Source organism: Corylus avellana, chromosome 8 (genome assembly GCF_965113065.1).
Source record: "Corylus avellana chromosome 8, dhCorAvel1.hap1.2, whole genome shotgun sequence".
In the NCBI taxonomy this organism is placed as follows: domain Eukaryota; kingdom Viridiplantae; phylum Streptophyta; class Magnoliopsida; order Fagales; family Betulaceae; genus Corylus; species Corylus avellana.
The window spans coordinates 22,124,459-22,147,846 of record NC_142497.1 but is presented as its reverse complement, the minus strand read 5'-3'; the positions used below and the strand labels follow the sequence as shown (position 1 = coordinate 22,147,846).

At 34.3% G+C, this 23,388-nt stretch overlaps 2 protein-coding genes and 1 pseudogene across 5 annotated transcripts; all 3 read right to left on the bottom strand.

The window, feature by feature from the left end:
* Positions 1 to 951: 951 nt before the first annotated feature.
* On the bottom strand, positions 952 to 5,690 carry LOC132163152 (phosphoinositide phospholipase C 1-like; annotated as a pseudogene).
* Positions 5,691 to 9,182: 3,492 nt separating this feature from the next.
* On the bottom strand, positions 9,183 to 15,397 carry LOC132163151 (phosphoinositide phospholipase C 2-like). Of its 4 annotated transcripts, none has more exons than XM_088518987.1 (9): positions 15,089 to 15,397; positions 13,975 to 14,171; positions 13,548 to 13,683; positions 13,231 to 13,443; positions 12,868 to 13,070; positions 11,985 to 12,102; positions 10,793 to 10,948; positions 10,401 to 10,487; positions 9,183 to 9,479 (listed from the first exon to the last, which is right to left on the bottom strand). In XM_088518987.1, the coding sequence occupies exons 1-9, from the start codon at positions 15,395 to 15,397 to the stop codon at positions 9,183 to 9,185; spliced, it is 1,716 nt and encodes a 571-aa protein (XP_088375113.1). The 4 variants fall into 4 exon arrangements, with proteins under 4 accessions (XP_088375113.1, XP_088375114.1, XP_088375116.1 ...); XM_088518988.1 differs by having other exon boundaries at positions 12,868 to 13,061; XM_088518990.1 differs by having other exon boundaries at positions 13,243 to 13,443.
* Positions 15,398 to 17,570: 2,173 nt separating this feature from the next.
* On the bottom strand, positions 17,571 to 23,251 carry LOC132163482 (phosphoinositide phospholipase C 4). The gene is made up of 9 exons (XM_059573785.2): positions 22,498 to 23,251; positions 21,372 to 21,571; positions 20,725 to 20,860; positions 20,436 to 20,636; positions 20,099 to 20,334; positions 19,844 to 19,961; positions 18,523 to 18,675; positions 18,346 to 18,432; positions 17,571 to 18,100 (listed from the first exon to the last, which is right to left on the bottom strand). Exons 1-9 carry the CDS (start codon positions 22,813 to 22,815, stop codon positions 17,804 to 17,806), a joined length of 1,746 nt encoding a protein of 581 aa, XP_059429768.2. The 5' UTR covers positions 22,816 to 23,251; the 3' UTR covers positions 17,571 to 17,803.
* Positions 23,252 to 23,388: the final 137 nt, after the last annotated feature.

The following is a 23,388-nucleotide window of genomic DNA, read 5'->3' as shown; positions in this document are numbered from 1 at the left end:
CTGCTAGCTGTGGGTTTCGTCAACTATCTACTGAACATAGGATTTAAATATTGCTCTTCAAATGTCAATTTACTATTTTAGTCAGGACAAGGGCATGTGACTCAGCAGTGAGCTACTAAATATGGAAACTAAAATTACAAAGTTTTTACACCAAACATGTGAAAATTCAGTTATTTAAGGGCAGATGTTGATTTAAATTTAGGGATAGTGATATGGGTTTGGATCGAGAACCGACTTATTTAATTAAATAAATTAAATTTTTAAGTTTAACTCGTTAATTTCGTGTTGAGTTTGTGTCGAGTTTGTGAATTGTGTAAAAATTGTCAGCCCTAAGTTTAGTAAATTATTGAAGGATTTTTCTCTAGCTCAATTAAAAAAAAAAAAAAAAAACTTTATTCAAATTAATGTAAAATAGGCGTGGACAAACTATGAAAACTAGCATTCAATTTGTTCGTTTTTAATTTGGTCCAAGTCATTAAGAGTGTCAAGACTTCATATAAACATAATAATTATTTTTATTTTTATTTTATGTTTTAAAAATTAGAAACATTAAAGCCATTAACATTATGATGGAATCCAAACTAACAACCACAATGAAGTCAGTCTGGTCTTTTGACTTTTGCTGCTACCACGTACAACACCCGCCTGCACCAAATAATAGATATGCCCACACAAGCCTTATTCATAGCAATTAGCAAACAATGATGACGCGTATTTAGCAATTATCACACCATAATAAGTGTAGTCATTCCCACACTTAATTATTTTTATGAAAAGTGACAACTTTCATGAAGTTTAAAGAATAAACAAAGAGTTGCATTATGGTTTATATATTTGGGTTTGGAAGCAAATTTGATTCATTCTCCAACATTCGTTCTCTTTGTTTTCCCCATAGATTTCTACCTTCAACAGGATTTAACCTTTTAAATATTTGCATTCTTGAAGCCTTGTTTATAATATCTGCTCTGATATCATGATTAAATACCATATCCATATATAGTGAACTCCAATATTTACATCCAAGTTGTTTAAGACAAATTGAAATCGCATAAGAAGCCTTACATTTTTGAATTTGTCTCCCTTTTTATTATATAATGGAATTGCTCGAATACCGCTTTTCAACTCTGATACCGGTAGATATATCTGGCCTCCGAAGTTATTTTTTCCTAATAGGTCATACTCAAGAACTTCAATCCAGAGAATAGCTAACTCGAGAACCCTCAGTGAAAATTCAAACTCCTCAATCCACATCGGTAGCCAATCATCCTTAATTACTTCTGTCTTCTTCATATGATCTTGATCAGTTGGGATGCCAGCAATTCCAAGCTGCAGTAAATTTCTTACTTAGTTAGCACGTACACGGCTCGTGTATTTGACACGAATTCAAAACAAAATTAGCAAGCTAAGATTGAGATGTTTGAACTATTTAATTAAATGAATCAAATTAAAGTTGACCGTCTTATAATACGACCCAAATCCGATACGCGATAAGTTTCAACAGCATCAAGACAGTCAAATAATGATGCACACTAGTTAATTGTTTCATGCATTCTCATGAAACAATTAATTGATTTATCTTAGACAAAAATAACTTTTGATCAACTTACTCTCACAAAAAAGTCGGGTGGTGAATATCGATAAAAGTGTGTGCGACCGAAATCACTATGCCACCCTTCTCCCGTGTAGTCTTTTACCTGTTTGTCACCATAAGACAACCCAGATGAGCAAAGCTACTAAAACGAAAGGAAAGAAGGAAATAGACTTAATCATTTAAATTAATATTATAACACTTCCTTAAGCATGTGTGAGCGTTTAAACCTTTCCTTATAAATAAGTGAGCAAAAAACGTAAAATATTTAACTGAAATGTAGGTAATTATAGAGTCAGGTTCGAACTCATCTAAAAAACTTGAACTTAATCATTTAAATTAATAATCTAACAATTAGGGCCTAAAACCTCTCACCGCCAACGTTGTCTTAATTGGTAGCGGCTCAAGAGGATTAAAGACTTCATTACCTGGATGATCAGCCGGCAACAAAAATTGAGGTTTTTTCACATAACCGCAACCACCATTGGCTCTGAACATTCCTTGCATAATCCAAAGGAACTTCCCATGTCCCTGTCAAGGAAAAGTGGGGGAAAACATTAGCATTGAGAGCACGTGGACTCCTTCCCAAATTGAATTTATCCCAATTGGCTTCAATAATTAAGAATTAATAATAGACGTTAATAGAAATTATTTAACCATATGACAAATTAATGATATCATTTTTCATATCTTTCCAGCTCCAAAGGCACAAATTTACAAGACTTATTATATTGTCAATCAAGTTTTTGTTAAATCATAACTTATCCTAAAAACTTAAGTTAATAGGAAGATGTAAATTTAATTATGATCGGTTTGTTTCGGCATAAAATGATTTCTAGAAAATATTTTTCGTATGTTTTGGTGTTTGGTGCGACGGAAAATATTTTCGTTTGACCGAAAAAAATCTTCTTTAATTTTCAAAAAATGATTTCTATTTTTGAAAACCGTAAACTATTTTTCAAGTTTGAGCATCTCATTCTCAAATTGACAAACTTAGTCAGGACATTGCCGAGACTTCACCGGACCACAGTCAGGACCTGGTCGAGACCATGCCAGGTTGTTTTGCATAATGTTAAGTGATAGAGTTGTTTTGCATACCTCTCATTCCTTTCATGAAATTACACGCAGCACTCTTTGTACGTCAAGGTAGAACACATTTCCTAAGAAGTCTTACCTGCATATTAAGTGCAACCATTTGAGCTCCATGCATCCATCCCAGCATAGGATCGTAATTAGATGAGTCCAAGCACGTACCTTTAGGGAAAACCCTCAGCAAGTTTTTTTTGGGTAAACCTAGAGCAGAAAGCATCAGATATTAAGATTATTATGTTCAGGGGCGGAATCAGGATTTTTTGCGAGCATCAGATATCATCGATCATTATTATACTCAAGGGCAAACCATGATATTTTGCGTGGATCCGAACCTGTGAAAATAAATAAATACATAGATATATACAAAAAAGTAGTAGAGTAGAAGGTTAAATCATATAGCCATCTGGGGGTGAAAAAGTCATTATTGACGGAGCTATATATGATATAGAAAATTATCTTTTTATAATATATATATATATTTTTTTAAAAAAATTGGGGTTGCCAAAGACCCCCAACCTTAGAGAGAAGTTCACCCCCGATAATACTGATGATGTTATGTTATGGTAATGGATCATATCATTAACATGGTATAAAGTAATGTTATTCTATACATATGGATCATATAGGATCCTTATGCACAAAGCTACCATTTGAGAGAGAGAGAGAGAGCTTGCGCAAGAACAATTAGTTACCTGACAATATCAGTTCCATGTGTTTTTACAGCATTTTCAAGCTCTTGCTCACTCAAGCTAAGATGTCCAACTTTATTAATTAGGATCAGGAAGCCAGATATTTGATGCACCTTTCGGCTTTCCTGCATGAATGGCAAGTAAACTCCTATTTGCATTATTAGCCCTTTCCTTGTTTTCATCCTCATCATTCGGCTCATATGCTGCCAAGCGGATAGAGAGTGTTAGAATATAAATTAAATGATTAAATTTATCTATTTTTATAAGCATAAATTTTTTGAATAAATGGTGATTTCGTGCGTTTAGCATAGCAGCACATGCAATTATGTAATCTATTTCATTAGCACCTTATCAGTGGCTCCAAGTTCTATTTTGGCATCCTCTGCGGAATCTTTCTGCTTTTGTAAATCTCTTTCCATGCTACTCTGAACTTCAAGGTATTCCGTTGGTGGCCGGTTTAGTAGAAATCAAAACCCTTTTCTTCAATGATTCCGGTGAAGGGAATTCCGTTATGTATTCCGATTCAAGGCGATATAGCATGGCTACAAATGTTTTAGTGACCATCTATGAGAAGAAAATTCATGGCAAGTCGTAAAAATGGTTAAAATGAATAGAAAAGTGATGCATTTTGCTCACCTTGGCTACTTTGGCTTGAAGATCTGCAGTCAGGTGGCCTTCAAAAGTAATCACAACAGGTTAGTCAGAAGCAGAAAATGCATTTTTCTTAATAGCTTGCAAACAGTCGGTGAGTTCCACTGGACTAGTCAGAGTACTCCTGCAGCTCCAAACAAAATCCATCAATTAAACTAAAAGCTACCTTTTGTTTTTATTTTTCTTCTTCTCGGGCTCTTCCTTAATGGTGAACCTATGTATCTAACACCCAATTACCCAAAAATGCTTTGTCTCTATTTTCTATTATTCCGCTATTTTCTTTATTTTTCCATTTCATTGCAAATAAACATAATTCATACCCTCCATGACGAACTTCCACATCGTCTGTGCTGGAGTTTTGCCACGAATCCAATTTAATTACTCTTACACCTCTTTTTAGTGCGTCTTTAATTGGTTCCACACCGCTGTCACCGATGAGTTGATTACCAGTTAAGTAGGAGTAATTATGGCCTGTGAATAGGAAATAATGAGCAAGTGGAGCATTCATATCGTACGTGGTGCACCTGCATATATACAAACAGGTAAGTTTATCAAGGAATTTGCTTCAATATTTTTGTTTTCCATAAAAATTCTTACAAAATGGTTATACAACTTGTAACCTCTTTTTATTTTATTTTTATATGATTAAATTAATCATTTTTTAAATGGTAATTTAACATGATCGTATTAAAGTATATATCATTTTCTATCGACTTAAGCTTTTGAGATAAGTGATTATTTAATGGTTATTCAGAAAATAACCCAATGCATGCCCCAAGCACTTAACCAATAAGTGACAAAATGCACCATATTAGAAGAAGTGATCATGACCTTAAAAGCGGAGAACGAAAACCTTTAGATGCAAGGCATTGCTAGGATTATTTTTTTCTAATTAAGTGGCGGAAAGAGTTACAAGAGATGATCTTTTTTCTTGATCCGGATGAAAGAGAGAATGGGAGATCCTATGAGAATACTTCCAAAAACAAGATCAAAAGCGGCCAACTTTACTAAAGATTGTGTTTTGAAATTGGCACATCGAGAAATTTTCACAGTAAACCAGCTATGAAAGGAAGAGAGTTCCAAACTAACATCATAAATAAGGATCAAAAGGGCATCCCCTTCAAGTAAGAAATTGTTGCAACTGAAAGAGACAACTAATCTAGTAGCGAGAAGAGTTGCAAACGCTTCACCAAGAAGGACACGATGATACCGATAGAGACATGATGAAGGAATATCAATTCTCATATTAAGATAGAAACAATCATGGGAAAGAGAAAACAAGTTAACTAGTTTTATCACTTCTTATTTAAGTTTTTGAGAAAACTGGCGATTTAAGAGTTAAAAAGAGTAAGATTGAAGATTACCCCGCGATGATGGAGAGGGAAATTAAGATCTCCGAGAAGATATCGGAAGAAAGCTTCAAGATGGAGGCCCTTCCGCTGGAAGATGTTGAGATGCTTGAGGCTGTTGAAGATGGCCTGAGCATGGCCCTTGGTAGCATTATGATCTCCTTGAACATGAATCAGGAAGTCTAGCAGTTTATCAATGCTCATGATGCCATTCTCAGAGTATTCTTCAAATAGCTTCTTGATTTCTTCCGGAGGCTCAGCCACCCTGAGCTTGAACGTTCTCCTGAAACAGAAGCACACCTTGTAATGCTGCTTAGACATTGTTTGTTTATACGTGCACAGAAACAAGGATTGAATTACTATCAGTCGATCCTTTGTTTTGTGTTTAAATATGGATGAAATAGAGAGAGAGTGATTGAAGCTAGCTTGCCCTTGATATTGCTTGATGTTTTCCTCGTATATTCTGTCTTTTCTCATACATTAATGCTTCCGGGCAAGGTGAGAATCAGTTCCTAAGATGCATCATGTACAAGAAAGGTCAAAAAGAAAAGAAAAGAAAACACGTCACCTCAAACACTGTTAAATAATTTTTAAATTTTTTTTTATTATGAGTAACACATGTCGTGATTTTATTGGCGATTTTATTGGCTCTGATTTGGAATATTAGTAGAATCCGTCAAGTTTTTTTACGAAATTTTATAGGATGAAGTAATTTGTAATTTATGCATACACTAAGAATCTCTCAAAACATTTTGATACCAGAAAAAGCATATTGTAAATTAAATAAACCACGTGGATAGATTTTGAATATTTTCTTGTAAAAAAAAACACAAGCATGTGTAGAGCTAACTTCTTACAAGAGAGAGTGGTCGTATGGCCCCTAGCTATCGATCAGTTGAGCGGCCACCTCTAACCAGAATATATAGTTAGGGTGGCCGTCCTCTCCCTTGTTGGAGGTGGCTCTTTCTAATATTTTATTATTATTATTTTTAAATTAAGTAATAAGTAAGCCTCTTTAGTTGAAAAACTATGCGTACGTATGTTTTCTCAAAAATTAAAATATTTCTATAAGGTGTGAAAAGTACTTGGGATAATTATCCTTTCTCTCATGAATTACCACTTGATTACCATATACCCCTATAAACTACCAACTTTACATTACGACCCCATTAAACTACTCTTTCGTTACCAAAACCCCCATTTATGTTAGTCAAGATCGTGAATTCGGACGATTAACCCATCACATGCGCGTCACATGCCTTGAATGTGTATGCATTTTTTTGGGGGGTAATTATCATTTCGTCCATGAATTACCATTCGATTACCATATACTCCCATCAACTATCAACTTTACGCGCACGTGATGGGTTGACCGTCCGACTTAATGACCTTGACTGACAGAAATGTGGTTTTGATAACGAAATGGTAGTTTGATGGGGTTGTAATGTAAAGTTGGTAGTTGATGTGGGTATATGGTAATCGATTGGTAGTTGATGGGAGAAAATAAAATTACCCTAAAATATTTTGTATTTTAAATTGTTTGTTAATAATTTTGAGAAAACTGTATTTTTGATTGTAAAAGTAGAAAACCTTTTTGGGTTGTTAACTGTCTAGGTTCTTTTCTTTCGGACAGTCTCTCTCTTTCACTCGTCTTTTTCCTTCTATATTCTTTAACTATTTCATCCATATCATGTATTTTAAATTAAAGTTAACAGATATAATAAACGGATATACAATTAACAATACTGATGAGAGATCTATATTCTATAAAGTCATACAAAGAATATTACACTAGTAATCTTCTCTCTCTCTTTCTCTGGTTACAAAGCAAGAGATTACTTGTCTAAGGTCTGAGCTGTAAAGGAATTAATTAAGCAGCGAACAATTGGGGGGATCTATGCCCAAGATGCTTGGCATCCAGGGTTCGAAAAGTAAGTCGCACAAAGAGAAGAATAAAACTCCCACCATATAATTCCATGTCACGCATTGCTTTCTTTCTCACTCTCTCCCCTCATGTGTAATCTTAACCTAATGGTAGAGCTGATAAATTTTGACACGAATTCAATACGGAACTAGTGGATAAGGGTTAAGGGATTTGACTTGTTTAAATAAATGAGTCAAGTTATGACTAACCTATATAATCTTATACTCATATCTTGACACGAATACAATCTGATATATATGCAAACACAAATTGCCACCATTACCTAATGGTCGGTTTTTGCTTTTTCAAATTTTTTGTGCAACCAGGAATTAGCCCATAATCTCATAGAAATGCAGGACCCTCGGTAATGAGGCAATGCTAGTATTAAATTCTGAAGACCACCCCCACAGTGATGTGGCTGTAACATCTTATGAGAATGTATTAGTAAATGTATCAAGAACCACAATGTGGAGAGTAAGAAATACATATCGCTCATTACAGGAAGTGGTTTTTCATTTGCACCATTTACCTTATAATTAGCATGATAATCAAAATCTGATTCTGCCGAGATCACTATCCATTCATAAACCGTATCTCTAGTATAGTTGAAAACGTTTGGTTTCTATCTTTTGTCCATTTCCGCACAAGAGATTGGCAAATTTACCATTAAACATGTAAAACTACATGTGAGTCCCACAAATTCAATGATAAATTTATAAAAAAATAGACAAATTAAAAGATATGCAAGAGATGAATATATAACACTTCTAAGTACGTATCGTTTGATATGTATTACTTTTATAAAAAAAACACTCCAAATTAGATTAAGAAACATACCCAAAGGCCAAAGCTTACAGCCAACATAGAATTCAGTTATAGATCAATTGCAGGCTGTACTGCTAGCTGTGGGTTTCAATTCGTCAACCATCTACTGAACATAGGATTTAAATATTGCTCTTCAAATGTCAATTTACTGTTTTAGTCAGGACAAGGACTTGTGATTCAGCAGTGAGCTACTAAATATGGAAACTAAAATTACAAAGTTTTACACCAAACATGTGAGAATTCAGTTCTTTAAGGGCAGATGTTGGTTTAAATTTAGGGATACAATTAGTGATCATATGGGTTTGGATCGTATTGAGATCTGACTTATTTAATTAAACGAATCAAACCCTCAAACCTAATTCGTTAATTTCATGTTGGGTTCGTATCAGGTTTGCGAATTGTGTAAAAAATTGTCATCCCTAATTTCAATAAATTATTGAAGGATTTTTGTCTAACCCAATTTAAATGAAAACTTTATTCAAATTAAAAAAGATAAAATTAAAATAAAATAGACGTGGAAAAGCTATGAAAACTAGCATTCAATTTGTTCTGTTTTAATTTGCTCTATAAGTCTTTGAGAGTGTCAAGACTACATACAAACATGATAATTATTCGGTTAAATGTATAATAATTATTTTTATTTTTATTTTATGTTTTAACAATTAGAAACATTAAAGCCATTACCATTATGATGGAATCCAAGCGCGCTAACAACCATAATGAAGTCAGTGTGGTCTTTGCTGCTCCAAATAATAGATGCCCACACAAGCCAGATTATTCATAGGCTCATAGCAAACAATGATGTGGTCATTCTCACACTTAATTATTTTCATGAAGCACGACAAGATTTTTGAAGTTTAAAGGAAAAACAATGCAACTTTACGGTTTTTATATTAAGAGTTGGAGGACGAATTTGATTCATTCACCAACGTGTAGATTTCTACTCTCACACGATTTTATCCTTCTAAACACTTGCTTGCATTATCATGAGTAAATGCCATATACATATATAATACATGTAAAAGGCATATATAGTGAAGTCCAATACAAGCGTCCAAGTTGTTTTAGACAAATTGAAATCCCATAAGAAGCCTTACATTTTTGAATTTGTCTCCCTTTTTATCATGCAAGGGAACTGCTCGAATACCGCTTCTCAACTCTGATACCGGTAGACATGTCTGGCCTGCGAAGTCATTTTTTCCTGATGTGTCATACTCTGGAACTTCAATCCGAAGAATAGCTAACTCAGGAACCCTCAGTGGGAATATAAACTCCTCATTCCACACCGGTAGCCACTCATCCTCAATTACTTGTGTTTGCTTCATATGATCTTGATCAGCTGGGACTCCAGCAATTCCCACCTGCAGTCAACTATTTGCTTAGTAACCGCATACATGTATTTCATGTTCATGGTCCAAGTAGAGATGACAATTTTTGATACGATTTGAGAATTCGATATAAACTCAACACGAAATTAGCGGGTTAAGATTGAGGGATTTGAAGTGTTTAATTAAATTGGTTGAATTAAGGTTGACAATCTTATACTATGCCTCAACATGAAATGTATCTAACATGCGATAACCTCCAAGAGCATCGGGACAGTCAGTAATGATGCACACTAGTTAATGTAAGAAACTTTTTATTTTGGCACTAAATGATGCTGATAGCTAGGGTGTATGTGGGCAGATATTAACCACCTACATCCACTATCCGCACATGTGGATGCGGTTAGCAAAAATCACTATTTACATATACGGATGCGAATAATTGCTTTAGGGTATGTGGATGCTATAATAATCGCATTCGCATTCTCTTTATAATTAACATATATTTTTATATTTAATAAATTTACTAAAACGATAACGTTTTGGATTAGGTACATGTTATGTTTACGTTGTTTAAGTTTTTTTCTTCACATTTCATTCATTCACTTGGGTAAAAAGGCAAAAGTAATATGAAATCAATATATTTTCAAAAAATTAGGGCTTAAAAAAATTAATACAAGTCCAAAATTAAAAACCAACTCAAATTATTTTCAAAATCGTTTAAAATAGGATATAATAGAAACCCCAAAAAGGCATACGAAACTAAAATATGCCCATTACCTAAAATACAAATAGCAGATAATAACCGCATTTAATAATCATGTGGATGCCGATACGAATACGAATATTTAAAAGTAGTATTCACATTTTCCACATGTACACCTCTAGTTCATAGATCATTTTCATGAAACAATTAATTGATTTATCTTAGACAAAAATAACTTTTGATCAACTTACTCTCACAAAAAAGTCGGGTGGTGAATATCGATCAAAGTGTGTGCGGCGGAAATCAAAATGCCACCCTTCTCCCATGTAGACTTTTACCTGTTGGTCACCATAAAGATAACCCAGATGAGCACAGCTACTAAAACGAAAGGAAAGAAGGAAACATGGGAATTAATTATTTAAATTAATATTATAACATTTATTTATGTGTGTTTAAACTTTTTTCTCAACAAACGAGAGCAAAAAAAGTAAAATATTTAATTGAAATATAGGTAACTATGATCCTATATTATTCAAATATTTAAGTCAGGTTCGAACTCGTCTAAAAAATTTGAACTAATAAGAGATAGTGAACTTAATCATTTAAATTAATAATCTAACAATTTGGGCCTAAAACCTCTCACCACCAACGTTGTCTTAATTGGTAGCGGCTCAAGAGGATTAAAGACTTCAGTATCTGGATGATCAGCCGGCAACAAAAATTGAGGTTTTTTCACATAACCACAACCACCATTGGCTCTGAACATTCCTTGCATAATCCAAAGGAACTTCCCATGTCCCTGTCAAGGAAAAGTGGTGGAAAAGATTAATTAGTTTAGAGAGCATGGGAAATTGTTCTCAAATCGTCCATATATCCTCCTCAAATTACTACTTAAATGATAATGTCTCTTCCAAACTTTTAATTGTGATAATGTCTTCCTCAAACTACCAAAACATTGTCAATGTCTTACCTAACAAAAAGATATAAATGTCTCTATATATTTCTCAACAAGACAAAAATACTCCTATAAATTCGAAAATAATAATAATAATAATATTTTTATAAAAAAATTAATTAAAAAAACATTTTTTTTTATAAAAAATAAAAAAATAAAAAAGGATTTTTTTTTTTAAATTTTGTTTTAAAAACCGATTTTTTTTTTTTTAAAATGGAAATTTTTATTTAAAAAAATTATAAAACAATTTTTTATAAAAAAAAATAAAAATTTTCAATTAAAAGATCGATTTTATTATTTTTATTTTTTTCTTAGAAAAATGATTTTTTTTTTTTTTAATTTTAAATTTGGTCACCCCTTGAAATTTTATTATTATTTTTTTAAAAAAAGTTTTAGTTTTTATTTATTTATTTTTTTTTTTGAAGTCTTAGTATTTTTGTTTTTATTTTGCTAAGGGTACGTAGTTTCGTTATTGGGGAGGACATTAACAATATTTTAGTAGTTTGGAGAGGGCATTATTACAATTGAAAGTTTGAGTAGGACATTATCAATTGAATGATAGTTTAAGAGGGATATGTGAACTTTACCCTAGAATTTATTTTACCATATGACAAATTAATAATCATCTGTACTCAATCAATCATTCAGTATAGCACAGTAGCTTAAAACTTAACCTGCTTAATTGTTTTATGATATCATTTCTTCTAGAAAACTCATATTTCCAGCTCAAAAGGCACAAATTTGCATGACTATTATATTGTCATAGGTTGTTTTGCATAATGTTAAGCGATAGTTGTTTTGCATACTTCTCATTCCTTTCATGAAATAACATGCAACACTCTGTACATCAAGGTAGCACACATTCCCTAAGAAGTCTTACCTGCATATTAAGTGCAACCATTTGAGCTCCAAGCATCCATCCCAGCATAGGATCGTAATTAGATGAGTCCAAGCGCAAACCTTTTGGGTACACCCTCAGCAAGTTTTTTTGGGTAAACCTAGAAAGCATCCGATATTATTATTATTATTATTATTTGGTAAAAATTATTATTATTTTTTAATTTTTTTAAGGAGTAGCAACATTTGAACAGTGCAAAGCGTCACCTTTCAAAAAAGTGAAGCACATTATATATTCACACGTCGCCTTCTAAAAGGCGACGTGTGAATAGTGGCAACGTCACCTTCTCACATCACCTTTTAGAATGTGACATTAATTTGGGCTTAAATGTCGCCTTGTAGCGACATTTTCACTGTTCAAATGTCTTCAATTTTGAATCCAGTCACTATGTTTAAGGGCATTTTGAAAATATCACTATATCAATAGTAACATTTTTGGGGCTACAAACGTCACCTTCTACGTGTCACTATTTTAGCCTTTTTTTGTAGTGAGTTAAGATTTTTTGCGTAGGGTTTGAACCTATGTAAATAAATAAATACATAGATACAAAGTGTAGTAGAGTAGAAAACTAAATCATCTAGCCATCTAGGGATGAAAAAAGTCGTCATTGACAGAGCTAGCTATTATATAGAAAAACGTATTTTTATAAAAAAAAATTTAAAAAAATTTTGGGTTACCAAAGACCCTCCAACTTTACAGGTAAGTCCGCCTACTGATGTTATGTTATGGCAGTGGATCATAACCTTAACATGGTATAAAGTAATATTATTCTATATATACATATGGATCATAGGATCCTTATGCACAAAGCTACCATTTGAGAGAGAGAGAGAGAGCTAGAGCTTGCACAAGAACAATTAGTTACCTGACAATATGAGATGCATGTGCTTTTACAGCATTTTCAAGCTCTTGCTCGCTCAAGCTAAGACGTCTAACTTTATTAGGATCAGGAAGCCAGATATTTGATGCACCTTTCGGCTTTCCTGCATGAATGGCAATTAAACTCCTATATTCATTATTAGCCTTTTCCTCGTCTTCATCTTCATCCTCATTATTTGGCTCAACTTGCTGTCAAGTGGGTAGAGAGCGTTAGAATATAAATTAAATGATTAAATTTATCAATTTGAACTAGTTTGAAGTTTTTGAATAAATTGTGATTTCATGCGCTTAGCAAGTTAGCATAGGCTCATAGCCCCACACGCAACAATGTGATCTATTTCATTTGCACCTTACTAGAGACTCCAAGTTCTGTTTTGGCATTCTCTGCTGAATCTTTCTGCCTTTGTGAATCTTTTTCCATTGTACTCTGAACTTCAAGGTATTCCTTTGGTGGTTTAGTCGAAATCAAAACCCTTTTCTTCAATGATTCCGGTGAAGGGAATTCCGTTATGTATTCCGATTCAGGGCGATATAGCATGGCTCCAAATGTTTTAGTGACCATCTATGAGAAGAAAATTCATGACAAGTACTCATGGAGGCAGGTTATATATTTAAACAATAAGAATGGTTATAAAAATCAATAGAAAAGTGATGCATTTTGCTCACCTTGGCTACTTTGGCTTGAAGAATTGCATTCAGGTGGTCTTCAAAAGTAATCACAACAGGGTATTCAGAAGCAGAAAATGCATTGTCCTTAATAGCTTTCAAACATGTGATGAGTTCCACTGGACTAGTCAGAGTCCTACATCTCCAAACAAAATCCATCAATTCAACTAAAACCTACCTTTTGTTTTTATTTTTCTTCTTCCTTAAGATATTAACCCCTATAATATATATATATAAGCCCCTTTTGGGCTCTTCTTTAATGGTGGACGTATGTTTCTAACACCGAACTACCCAAAAATACTTTGTCTCTATTTTCTATTATTCCGTTATTTTCTTTATTTTTCCATTTCATTATGAGTTTCTTCTCCGTACTATATATATATTAAAGTTAGGGCACAAATGCAAATAAACATAATTCAATTCATACCCTCCATGACGAACTTCCACATCGTCTTTGGTGGAGTTTGGCCACAAATCCAATTCAATTACCCTTACTCCTCTTTGTAGTGCGTCTTTAATAGGATCCACACTGCTGTCACTGCTGAGTTGATTACCAGTTAAGTAGGAGTTATGGCCTGTGAATAGGAAGTAATGAGCAAGTGGAGCTTTCATGTCGTGGTGCACCTGCATATATACAAACAGATAAGTTTATCATGTTTTGGCTTTCCATAAAAATTATTACAAAATGGTTATACAACTTGTAATTTTCTCCTACTTAATTGAGTTATTAGGTTTATTTCTCGGTAGGGATCACCTGCCAGGTTATTGTTATAATATTAAGGGGTAATTTCACTTTAAATCTCTGAATTACCAAGCGATTTGAGAAGCTTTTCCAAACTTCAAAGTCTCTTAATTCGGACCCTTGAACTTTCAATGACACTCCTCTGTCAGATTTTAAACGTTAAAAGTGAGACAATGACGTTTATATCCCTGAATTTTTTTATAAAATTTCAAATTTACCCTTAATTCCAATTTTTTTTTTTATAAAAAAAATAGGGATATTTTTTTTGGTCTTTTTGGGGGTAAATCAGGGAAGTTAATGGTTAAATATGATGGATGAGTTCAAATTAACTGCAATTGAAAGTTTAGAGATCCAAATTAAGAGGTTTTGAAGTTTGGGAGGGCTTCTCAAATTGCGTAGTAATTCAATGATTTAAAATAAAGTTACTCATAATATTAATTAGAGGATTAAATTAATCATTTCTTAAGCAATGATTTAACATGGCAGTATTAAAACATATATCATTTTCTACAAATATAAACTTTTGAGGTAATCCCCAAGCACTTAATTAGATATGAATCAACCATAAGCGACAAGATAGCTCATATTAGAAGAAGTGAATGGAAACCTTTAGATGCAAGGCATTGCTAGGTTGACTGCACAATCATACACATAGATTACATGGGACTCTCAAGATCAAGATAACTGGTAACTTAACATGCTATCAAATTTTGGGTTTGAGTTTGATCTATATATGTTTCCGTAATTCACTTCTCATTTAAATTTTTAAGAGTTTAAATAGAGGAAGATTGAAGATTACCCCGCGAGGATGGAGAGGGGAATTAAGATCGCCGAGAAGATATCGGAAGAAAGCTTCAAGATGGAGGCCCTTCCGTTGGAAGATGTTGAGATGCTTGAGGCTGTTGAAGATGGCCTGAGCATGGTCCTTGGTAGCATTATGATCTCCTTGAACCCGAATCAGGAATTCTTGCAGTTTATCAATGCTCATGGTCCCATTCTCAGAGTATCCTTCAAATAGCATCTTGATTTCTTCCGGAGGTTCAGCCATGTCCCTGTGCTTGAACATTCTCCTGAAACAGAAGCACACCTTGTAATGCTGCTTCGACATTGTTTGTTTATACGTACAGAAACAAGGATTGAATTGCTATCAGTCGATCCTTTTGTTTGTGTTTAAATTGAAGCTTGCCATTGATATAGCTTGATGTTTTCCTCCTATCTTCTATCTTTTCTCATACAATGCTTCCGGGCAAAGTGAGAATCTGTTCTCATGCATCATCTACAAGGAATGTCAAAAAGAAAAGAAAAGGTGTCCACTCCACATTCCCTACTTTAATCCTGAGTAAGAAGACACCCTGTTTTAATAATCTTAGTGTTTTAAGTGTTTTTTCATATTAGTTACTTAAAATTAAAAAAAAAAAAAAAAAAAAAAAACTTCACTTTGGACCCCTGAATTACCACCCATTTTGACCTGCTCTCAAACTTCAAAACATCTTAATTTGGATCACTGAACTTTCAATTGTAGTCAATTTGAATCACTCCATCAATTTTTGCCGTTAAAACCCTTAAAAAAACAAAATTACCCTTCAATTTTCTTTTATTAAAAAAAAAATTGAAAAAATTGAAGAAAAAAATGAAAAAAAAGGGTCACAAGGTGGCCTAATCGTGGGTCACCTTGTATTTTTTTTTAATATATATATATATAATTTTTAATTTGAAATTAAGAGTAAATTTAAAATTTTATAAAAAAGTCAAGGGTATAAATGTCATTGTTTAACTTTTAATGTTTAAAATCTAACGAATGGATTCAAAATAATAAAAATTGAAAGTTCAGGGGTTCAAAGTGAGAGGTTTTGAAGTTTGGGGGGCATGTCAAAAAGGGGAGGTAATTCAGGGGTCCAAAGTAATTTTTTTTTAAAAAAAAACCACTTAAATCGGTATAAAATAAGTGTGATAAATGTTTTTTTTTTTTTTTTTTTCCTTTTAGTTTTTGTATATTTATAATTTTTTAAAGTAACAAGTTAGCCTCTTTACTTGAAAAACTATGCATATGTTTTTTCAAAAATCAAAAAATTTCTATAAGAAAGTGTGAAAAGTATTTCATATTTAGATTGTTTGTTAATAATTTTTGAGAAAAAATGTATTTTTGGTTGTAAAAATAGAAAACCATTTAGAGACGAGCCTTAACTTTCTAGGTCCTTCTCTTTCTGACAGTTTCTCTCTCTATTCTCTTTCTTCTATATTCTTCAACTTTTTCATCCATATCATTTATTTTGAATTAAAGTTGATAGATATCATAAGTGGATATACAATAAACAAAACTGATGGGAGATCTATATTAAAGTCATGCAAAGAATACACTAGAAATCTTCTCTCTCTCTCTCTCTCTTTCTCAGGGTACAAAGCAAGAGATTGCTTGTCTCAGGTCTCAGCTGTAAAGGAAGCAGGGAACAAGTTGTGGGGAATGGTGGGGGCAGGGACAGTAAACCCACCTCTATCAAGACATTCAGTTTGTCAATTCAAATGGGAATGTCTAATGATCATCTTATTCTATGCCCAAGATGCTTGGCACCTAGGGTTCGAAAAGTAAGCCACACAAAGAGAAGAATAAAACTCCCACCATAATTCCTTGTTATGTATCCCCTCCCCTGCTTTCTTTCTCATTCTCTTATCATCTATGTAACCTTGACCCTAATGGTAGGGCCAATAAATTTTGACACAAACTCAACACGAAATTAGTAGATTATGGTCGAGGGATTTGACTCGTTTAATTAAATGAGTCGGATTATGGTTAACCTAAATAATTTATATCCATGCCTCGACACGAATCAAATCTAATACGCAAACACAAATTATCACCGTTACCTAATTTTTCAAATCCTTTGTGCAACCAGGAATTAGTCCATAACCTCAGAGAAATCCAGGACCCTCGGTGATAAAATAAAAAATGAGGCAATGCTAGTATTAAATTCTGAAGACCACCCTCACGATGATGTGGCAGTAACATCTTATGAGAAATGTATTGGTAAATGTATCAAGAACCACAATGTGGAGAGTAAGAAATGTATTTCACCCACCTACAGGAAGTGGTTTTTCATTTGCACCACTTACCTTATTAGGATATCAAAATCTGTTTCTGCTGAGATCACTATCCATTCATAGACAGTATCCTATGTTGATTTGTTCTCCAGTATAGTTTGATATGTATTACTTTTCTGATATCATTCAAAACGGTCACATTCTACTATAAATAGGCCTGACTTGTGTATAGTTGAATCATCACAAAAAATACTTTTCTTTAGTTATTTATTCTACAAGGTCAAACATCCTGCTTTATTTGAAGAACACAAACTCAAGTGCATGTTTGAGTCCATAAATCACTTACAATAGTTGAGAGTAACAGCTTTATAATCTTGAAAGTAAAAAACTGATAGAGAGAGAAAGAAAGAATAAGACTATATTACATGCAAATAGCAGAGACATTGGATAGGGGGAGAACTCAACCAAAATAATATGTTCAGTCGAACTCAAATCGCAAAAGAAGCCTTACAGAGTTGTACTTCTCTCCTTTACGATCAAAAAGGGGAACTGCACGGATCCCTGGCTGCAATTCCCAAACTGGCAAACAAGTTTGGCCACCGAAATCACCCTTCCCGGTGGACATGTCGTCCTCGTACACTTCGACTCGAAGCAAAGCCACTTCAGGAACAGTCAATGGAAATGTGAACTCTTCATCCCAAACAGGAGTCCAGTCATCCTCTATTTTCTTTGTTTCCTTCATTATCTTATCAGCTGGCACTCCTGCTATGCCAATCTGCCGTACAAATTCAAAAACAAGTTCATGCAAGAGAATTTAGGAAAATAAAAACCTCAGAGCTCAGACACACTGTGCATTGTGCATGTTTGGCTGCTAACTACAAATAGTAAGTTCCAGGAACATTTCTATATTCCAAAAAACTTGAACCTTAGTGATATATCTGTAGATTGAGACAATCATTTGAGGATAATAGGAAACATGAGATTTATATTTTATTCCACAGCTAAGGTCCATAAACTAACCCTGGTGTAAAAATCTGGCGGAGAAAACTTGTCAAAGTGTGTTTGTGTAAAATCCAAATTCCATCCATCTCCCATATATACTTTCACCTGCCAGGTAAAATAAAATTAAGAGTCTATAGAAAAAAGGAAAAAGTTACAGAGAGTGGAGAACTGACTTTACTTTGACAATGAGCTCACCTTTAAGGTCTTCTTTACTTCCAATTTTGCTTTAGGATCAAACACCTGACTATTTGGACCCACTTCCATGAGAAGATCAGGCTTTTTCACATAACCACAACCCCCGTTGGATCTAAACATCCCATGCATTAACCAAAGATATTTACCATGTCCCTGCAGTTGAACAATACCAATGGCGGTCTTACTAGGGCAACAGAAAATAGTTCAATTCAACAAAAATTAATCTATGTTACAACTCATCCTTCACATATAACTTTCCTTTCAGGAATTCTTTTCTTTTAGAGTGTTTCAACTACTTTTTTTTGGATGAATGAGTTATTTTCATTGATCACAACAAATAATAAAACCTCACTTCTAGCAGCACAGCTAGAACACCAGCAGAAACAACAGGAAACCTCCACAATTACAAACAATCAACCTAACAACTTCCCAATTACAACCAGAAAGAAGCAAATAATCTATCTACTGAGATTAACTACTAACAATGCAGAATGTCAAGGTCAAGGCCCCAACTTTCACAAAGAGTAATATTTACATCAGACTTACTGAATTTCCCTTTCTGACGGATTCTATCCTGCAATATTTGTTCCTCAACTTTCACAAAGAGCAATATTTACTTCAATGACTAATATATGCATGCTAGTCATTATAAAAGAGACTTCTCATCCCTCCATCCTTTTCTATATTTTAGTAAATGGACTTCTGTATGAGTTGAGTTCAATTTTATTCATTTTATTAGGAAAACTTTACCTGTTTGTTCTTTTTTTTTTAATAAATTGAAACAAGAAAAACTAAGTAAATGAATGCCACTGTCATTTGCAGCTCATGTATGACATGAAGAAATTAGAGACCAAATACTAGCCAATATTGGGGACTTGAGACGATCCTCAAATAACAAGAGTACTGGAGATTTTTTTTCTCTCCTGTTTATCTTAATTGTTCACAATAGGGCAATCCTGCTGTGAATAGAGGAAGTGAGGAAAGCCTTTACCAACGCACTAAATGGCTCAGTGACTTCAAAATAGAAATTGAAAGGCAATTAATGTCATAAGGAATAGAAAGCTTCTAAAAGGAATACCACTTCAAGACAATAAGCGATGTCTCATACTCTCACTTCCAATCTAACCACAGGCAACCTTCTGACATTTCTTAATGCTCATTGTACGATAGCACAGCATTAGCAAACAATGAATTGAGGAATGAAATCAAGTTTAAATATTTAAACACACTGAGCGAAAATGAAAAGTAAAAAGAAAAAGTTTGCTGCATTAAATTACATTGTTATTTGGTCAATTAGCGAAAGACGAAAACTGAACCAAACCTGCATATTAAATGCAACCATTTGAGCTCCATGCATCCAACCAATTAGCGGGTTGTAGTTGGAGGAGTTAAATCGAGTGCCCTTGGGGTACACCCTCAAGAAATTTCTCTGTGTAAATCTATATATACATGGGAATTGCAAGCATCAGTGTTGGAAAACTTTGTCGAAACAACCAAAAAAAGGCAGAAATCCTCAAATATAGTTGTCATATGAGAAAATGATTTCAAAGCTTTTTGCTAGAAAATTAATTAGTACCTTACAACTTCCATTCCATGAGATGAAATAGCCTTTTCAAGTGCTTGTTCACTCAAGCTAAGACGTCTAACTTTATCGGCCTCAACTTTTAATGCCTCCTTTAGACCACCCTTGGGTCTTCCGGCTTGAATGGTAATTAGACTCTTGTATGTACATGCAACTGGTGGACGTGATTCATGATCAACGTCATCCTTATCCTCATCATCCTGATTGTGTTCACTTGAATCACTATCACTCTGCAAGAAAATAGAGCAAAATTTATCAAATTAAAAAACTAGTAGGTGGGATATCAGGTAGAAATGAATTTCAAAAGTGGTAAATTTAGTTCTCAGTGCACCGTATGATCATCGTCTTCATCAAAATCCTTTTCCTTCAGTGAATTATCTCTGTTTCCCTGCTTACTTTTAGCTGCAAGGTATTCCTTTGGAGGTTTGGTTGAAATAATAATCCGATACTTCAATTCTTCTGGCGAAGGGACCTCTTCTAAACATTCAGATTCAGGGTAAAACAACATATCTTCAAATGTTTGAGTGATCATCTAAAAAATAAGAATGCAATTGTTAGATAATTCTGAACAAGAATGGTGGTTAATTGGTTCTACTTAATAGAAGACATTGAAAAATCACCTGGGCTACTTTAGCCTGGAGATCCGGGGTAAGGTGGTCTTCAAGAGTTATTATGACAGGGTATGGTGAGGCAGAAAAGGCATGCTCTCTAATGGATTTTAAGCATTCAATAAGTTCCACCGGGGTTGTCAGTGTCCTACATTTATAAATGCAAGCTTTAGACAAAATCCGAGCATGATTTGAAAATTAACAAAAAAAATAATAATAATTCCAGGAATAAGAACAATGAACAGAGTTCCATAATAAATTAAGAAAAATAATATTCTTTTCTATGATGATAGTGTACTAAATCTATTAGTATAAAGCTTAATACTCAAAAGACAAAATTCGTTGCATGGTTAACAAGGAATTTCTTCTGTAATTACAGTTTCTTAAAACAGAAGTTTACTATCATGCATAAAAGTATTTACTATAGCACCTTTGGAGTTGATCAAGGTAGGAATCGATGAAACCAGGACACTTAACAAGTATTTACGACCCAATTCTCAAAAACATAGAAGATTTCTGTAAATTTCCATGGGCTTCAGAGTCCCCTCCAATCCATTTTAATAATGATAAAGCCATGAAGGGAAGCTCTTGTATTACAATAGAGATAATCAAATGCCATGATGGCAGAAAATGAGAGTTTAGGATTATAATTCACATACCATCCATGATAAACATGAACACCATCTTTTGTTTCGTTGTTCGGCCAAATATCAAGCTCCACCACTCTTACACCTCTCTTCAGTGCGTTTATAATTGGGAGAATACTGCAGTCACTATTGAGCTGGTTACCAGTCAGGTATGAATTGTGACCAGTATAGATGAAATAATGAGACGATGGAGCTGTCATATCCTGGTGAATCTGAAAAGAAATATGCATTTATACTGTCAAACAGCAATGCACTCCATGATAAGTTCAGCTGGCACTTGATCTCTTAGTAAACATTAGTGTTGATAATTTTTGACACGATACACAAACTTGATAAAAACCCAACACGAGATTAGCAGTTTGAATTGACGGGTCTGACCCTTTTATATATTCTTATACTTATGCATCAATGTGCAATATTTATGGCTTAACAATTTTTGACACAGACACAAAATTAGTAGGTTATCATTGAGGGTTCTAACCTATTTAAGTAAATGGGTTGAGATAGAGTTAACCTATATAGTCTTATATCCATGACTTGATAAGATCCAAACCCGAAATGCCACTCCCGGTATATAACAAGACTAAGATCAAAAATAGAAAGAAAAACCACCATGGTATAAGGCTTCTTTAAATGTCAAATTTGCAACTGACTTAGACAACAAAACTAAACCTTAAACCATAAACCTCAAATGTTCTTATCTAATTAACTAGCCTACTCAAGATCCTATAATGTCACAAGCTTTCGGTTACATACACCATAAATTGCCGATGAAATTGGTTCCTCGGACCACAAATTGACTACAGACTAAACAAACCAATTTAAACCCACTTCTGTAATTGCTCAAATTGAACTCTTCGATGTCTCTCCTGCTCTAACTACATCATTTCCTTACTGTTTGCTCACTGAGAAAACACAGGAAATTGAAACAGAGTTTGAGGTTTGCTTTTCTAAAGTGGGAAACTTCTCTAGCTCACATGATCACACGATTGTAATAATCTCACTCTGAGCAAAATGACACGTTTTCCTTGCGTTTCCCACATTTCCTGAGCAGCCAAACAGAACCCCACAACCTATTTCCTTTTCCCTCGACAACTAACAAAGACCCCCAAGAAACAAGAGCAAACATAAACAGTACCTTGTCTACTATAGGCGGATTAAGCTCAGCAGAGAACAAGTAATGGTGAAAATCATCAAGCGTGAGAGTGCGTTTCCTGGTGTACTTGGCAATATGGTGCCGCTTCTGCAAGACCTGCTCCACAGTCCCCTCCGCGTCTGAGATCGACGCGCCACTCTTACCCTGAACCTCCACCAAGAACCGCCGCAACTGCTCCGCCGTCATGTGGGAGCCACCCTCCGCGTACTTCTTAAACGCTCCCTTGACGTCCGCCGGCGGCTCCGCCTCCGTGGCCTTAAACCTCCTCTTAAAGCACACGCACATCCTATACGTCCCCATGTTGCTGGAACTCCCAGAAACTCAAAAAGGCTCCCGATTTTTCCCTCGGTGGATCAAAGTCAAAGCATGTGAAAACAGAGAGAAACAGAGGCTCAGTATATATAAAGAAAATCTTCGTAGGTTAAAATGGAGTAGCTATAACAGTCAGTCTCTGCGTTTGAGTGTTTCTGCGACTTATTTTATTATTTGTGTTGGTTGTTAAAAAGATTTTTTTTATTTTTTATTTTTGGATGTTCCATTGATCTTTCATTTCTCAGTTCTCACAGCCTTTTCCATCGATGACTTAGCTTTGGCGCGTCTTTGTCGCGTCTTTGTTAATTCCCCACATGTTGAATCGTTGATGGCGTGGGTTATGAAACCGAGGTGGTCTTATTTCGTGTATATTTCTTCGTGTATTAGAGAGGGCGAAACTGTGCTCCACACAGCAACATTAACGTTGATGGGGATGATTGATGGCAATGCAGTCACTTGCTTCTTAGTCAACGGGATGTTATTCACATGTACAAGTTGTTAACCTCGTCAACGGACCATGAAGTTCTCTGTTCGGATTGCAGTTAATTATGGATTGTCATT

Bases quoted from the DNA above. Each gene is read 5' to 3' on its own strand.
- LOC132163151 (XM_088518987.1), bottom strand. From the start codon at position 15,397: ATGTCGAAGCAGCATTACAAGGTGTGCTTCTGTTTCAGGAGAATGTTC. The intron at 13,444-13,547 runs GTGAGCAAAATG...TTCTTCTCATAG, and splicing joins TTCAAGCCAAAGTAGCCAAG to ATGGTCACTAAAACATTTGG. The intron at 10,949-11,984 runs GTAAGACTTCTT...TTTCCTTGACAG, and splicing joins TGGTTGCACTTAATATGCAG to GGACATGGGAAGTTCCTTTG.
- LOC132163482 (XM_059573785.2), bottom strand. From the start codon at position 22,815: ATGGGGACGTATAGGATGTGCGTGTGCTTTAAGAGGAGGTTTAAGGCC. The intron at 18,676-19,843 runs GTTTGGTTCAGT...GTTCAACTGCAG, and splicing joins TGGTTGCATTTAATATGCAG to GGACATGGTAAATATCTTTG. The intron at 18,433-18,522 runs GTGAGCTCATTG...TTTACCTGGCAG, and splicing joins AAGTAAAGAAGACCTTAAAG to GTGAAAGTATATATGGGAGA.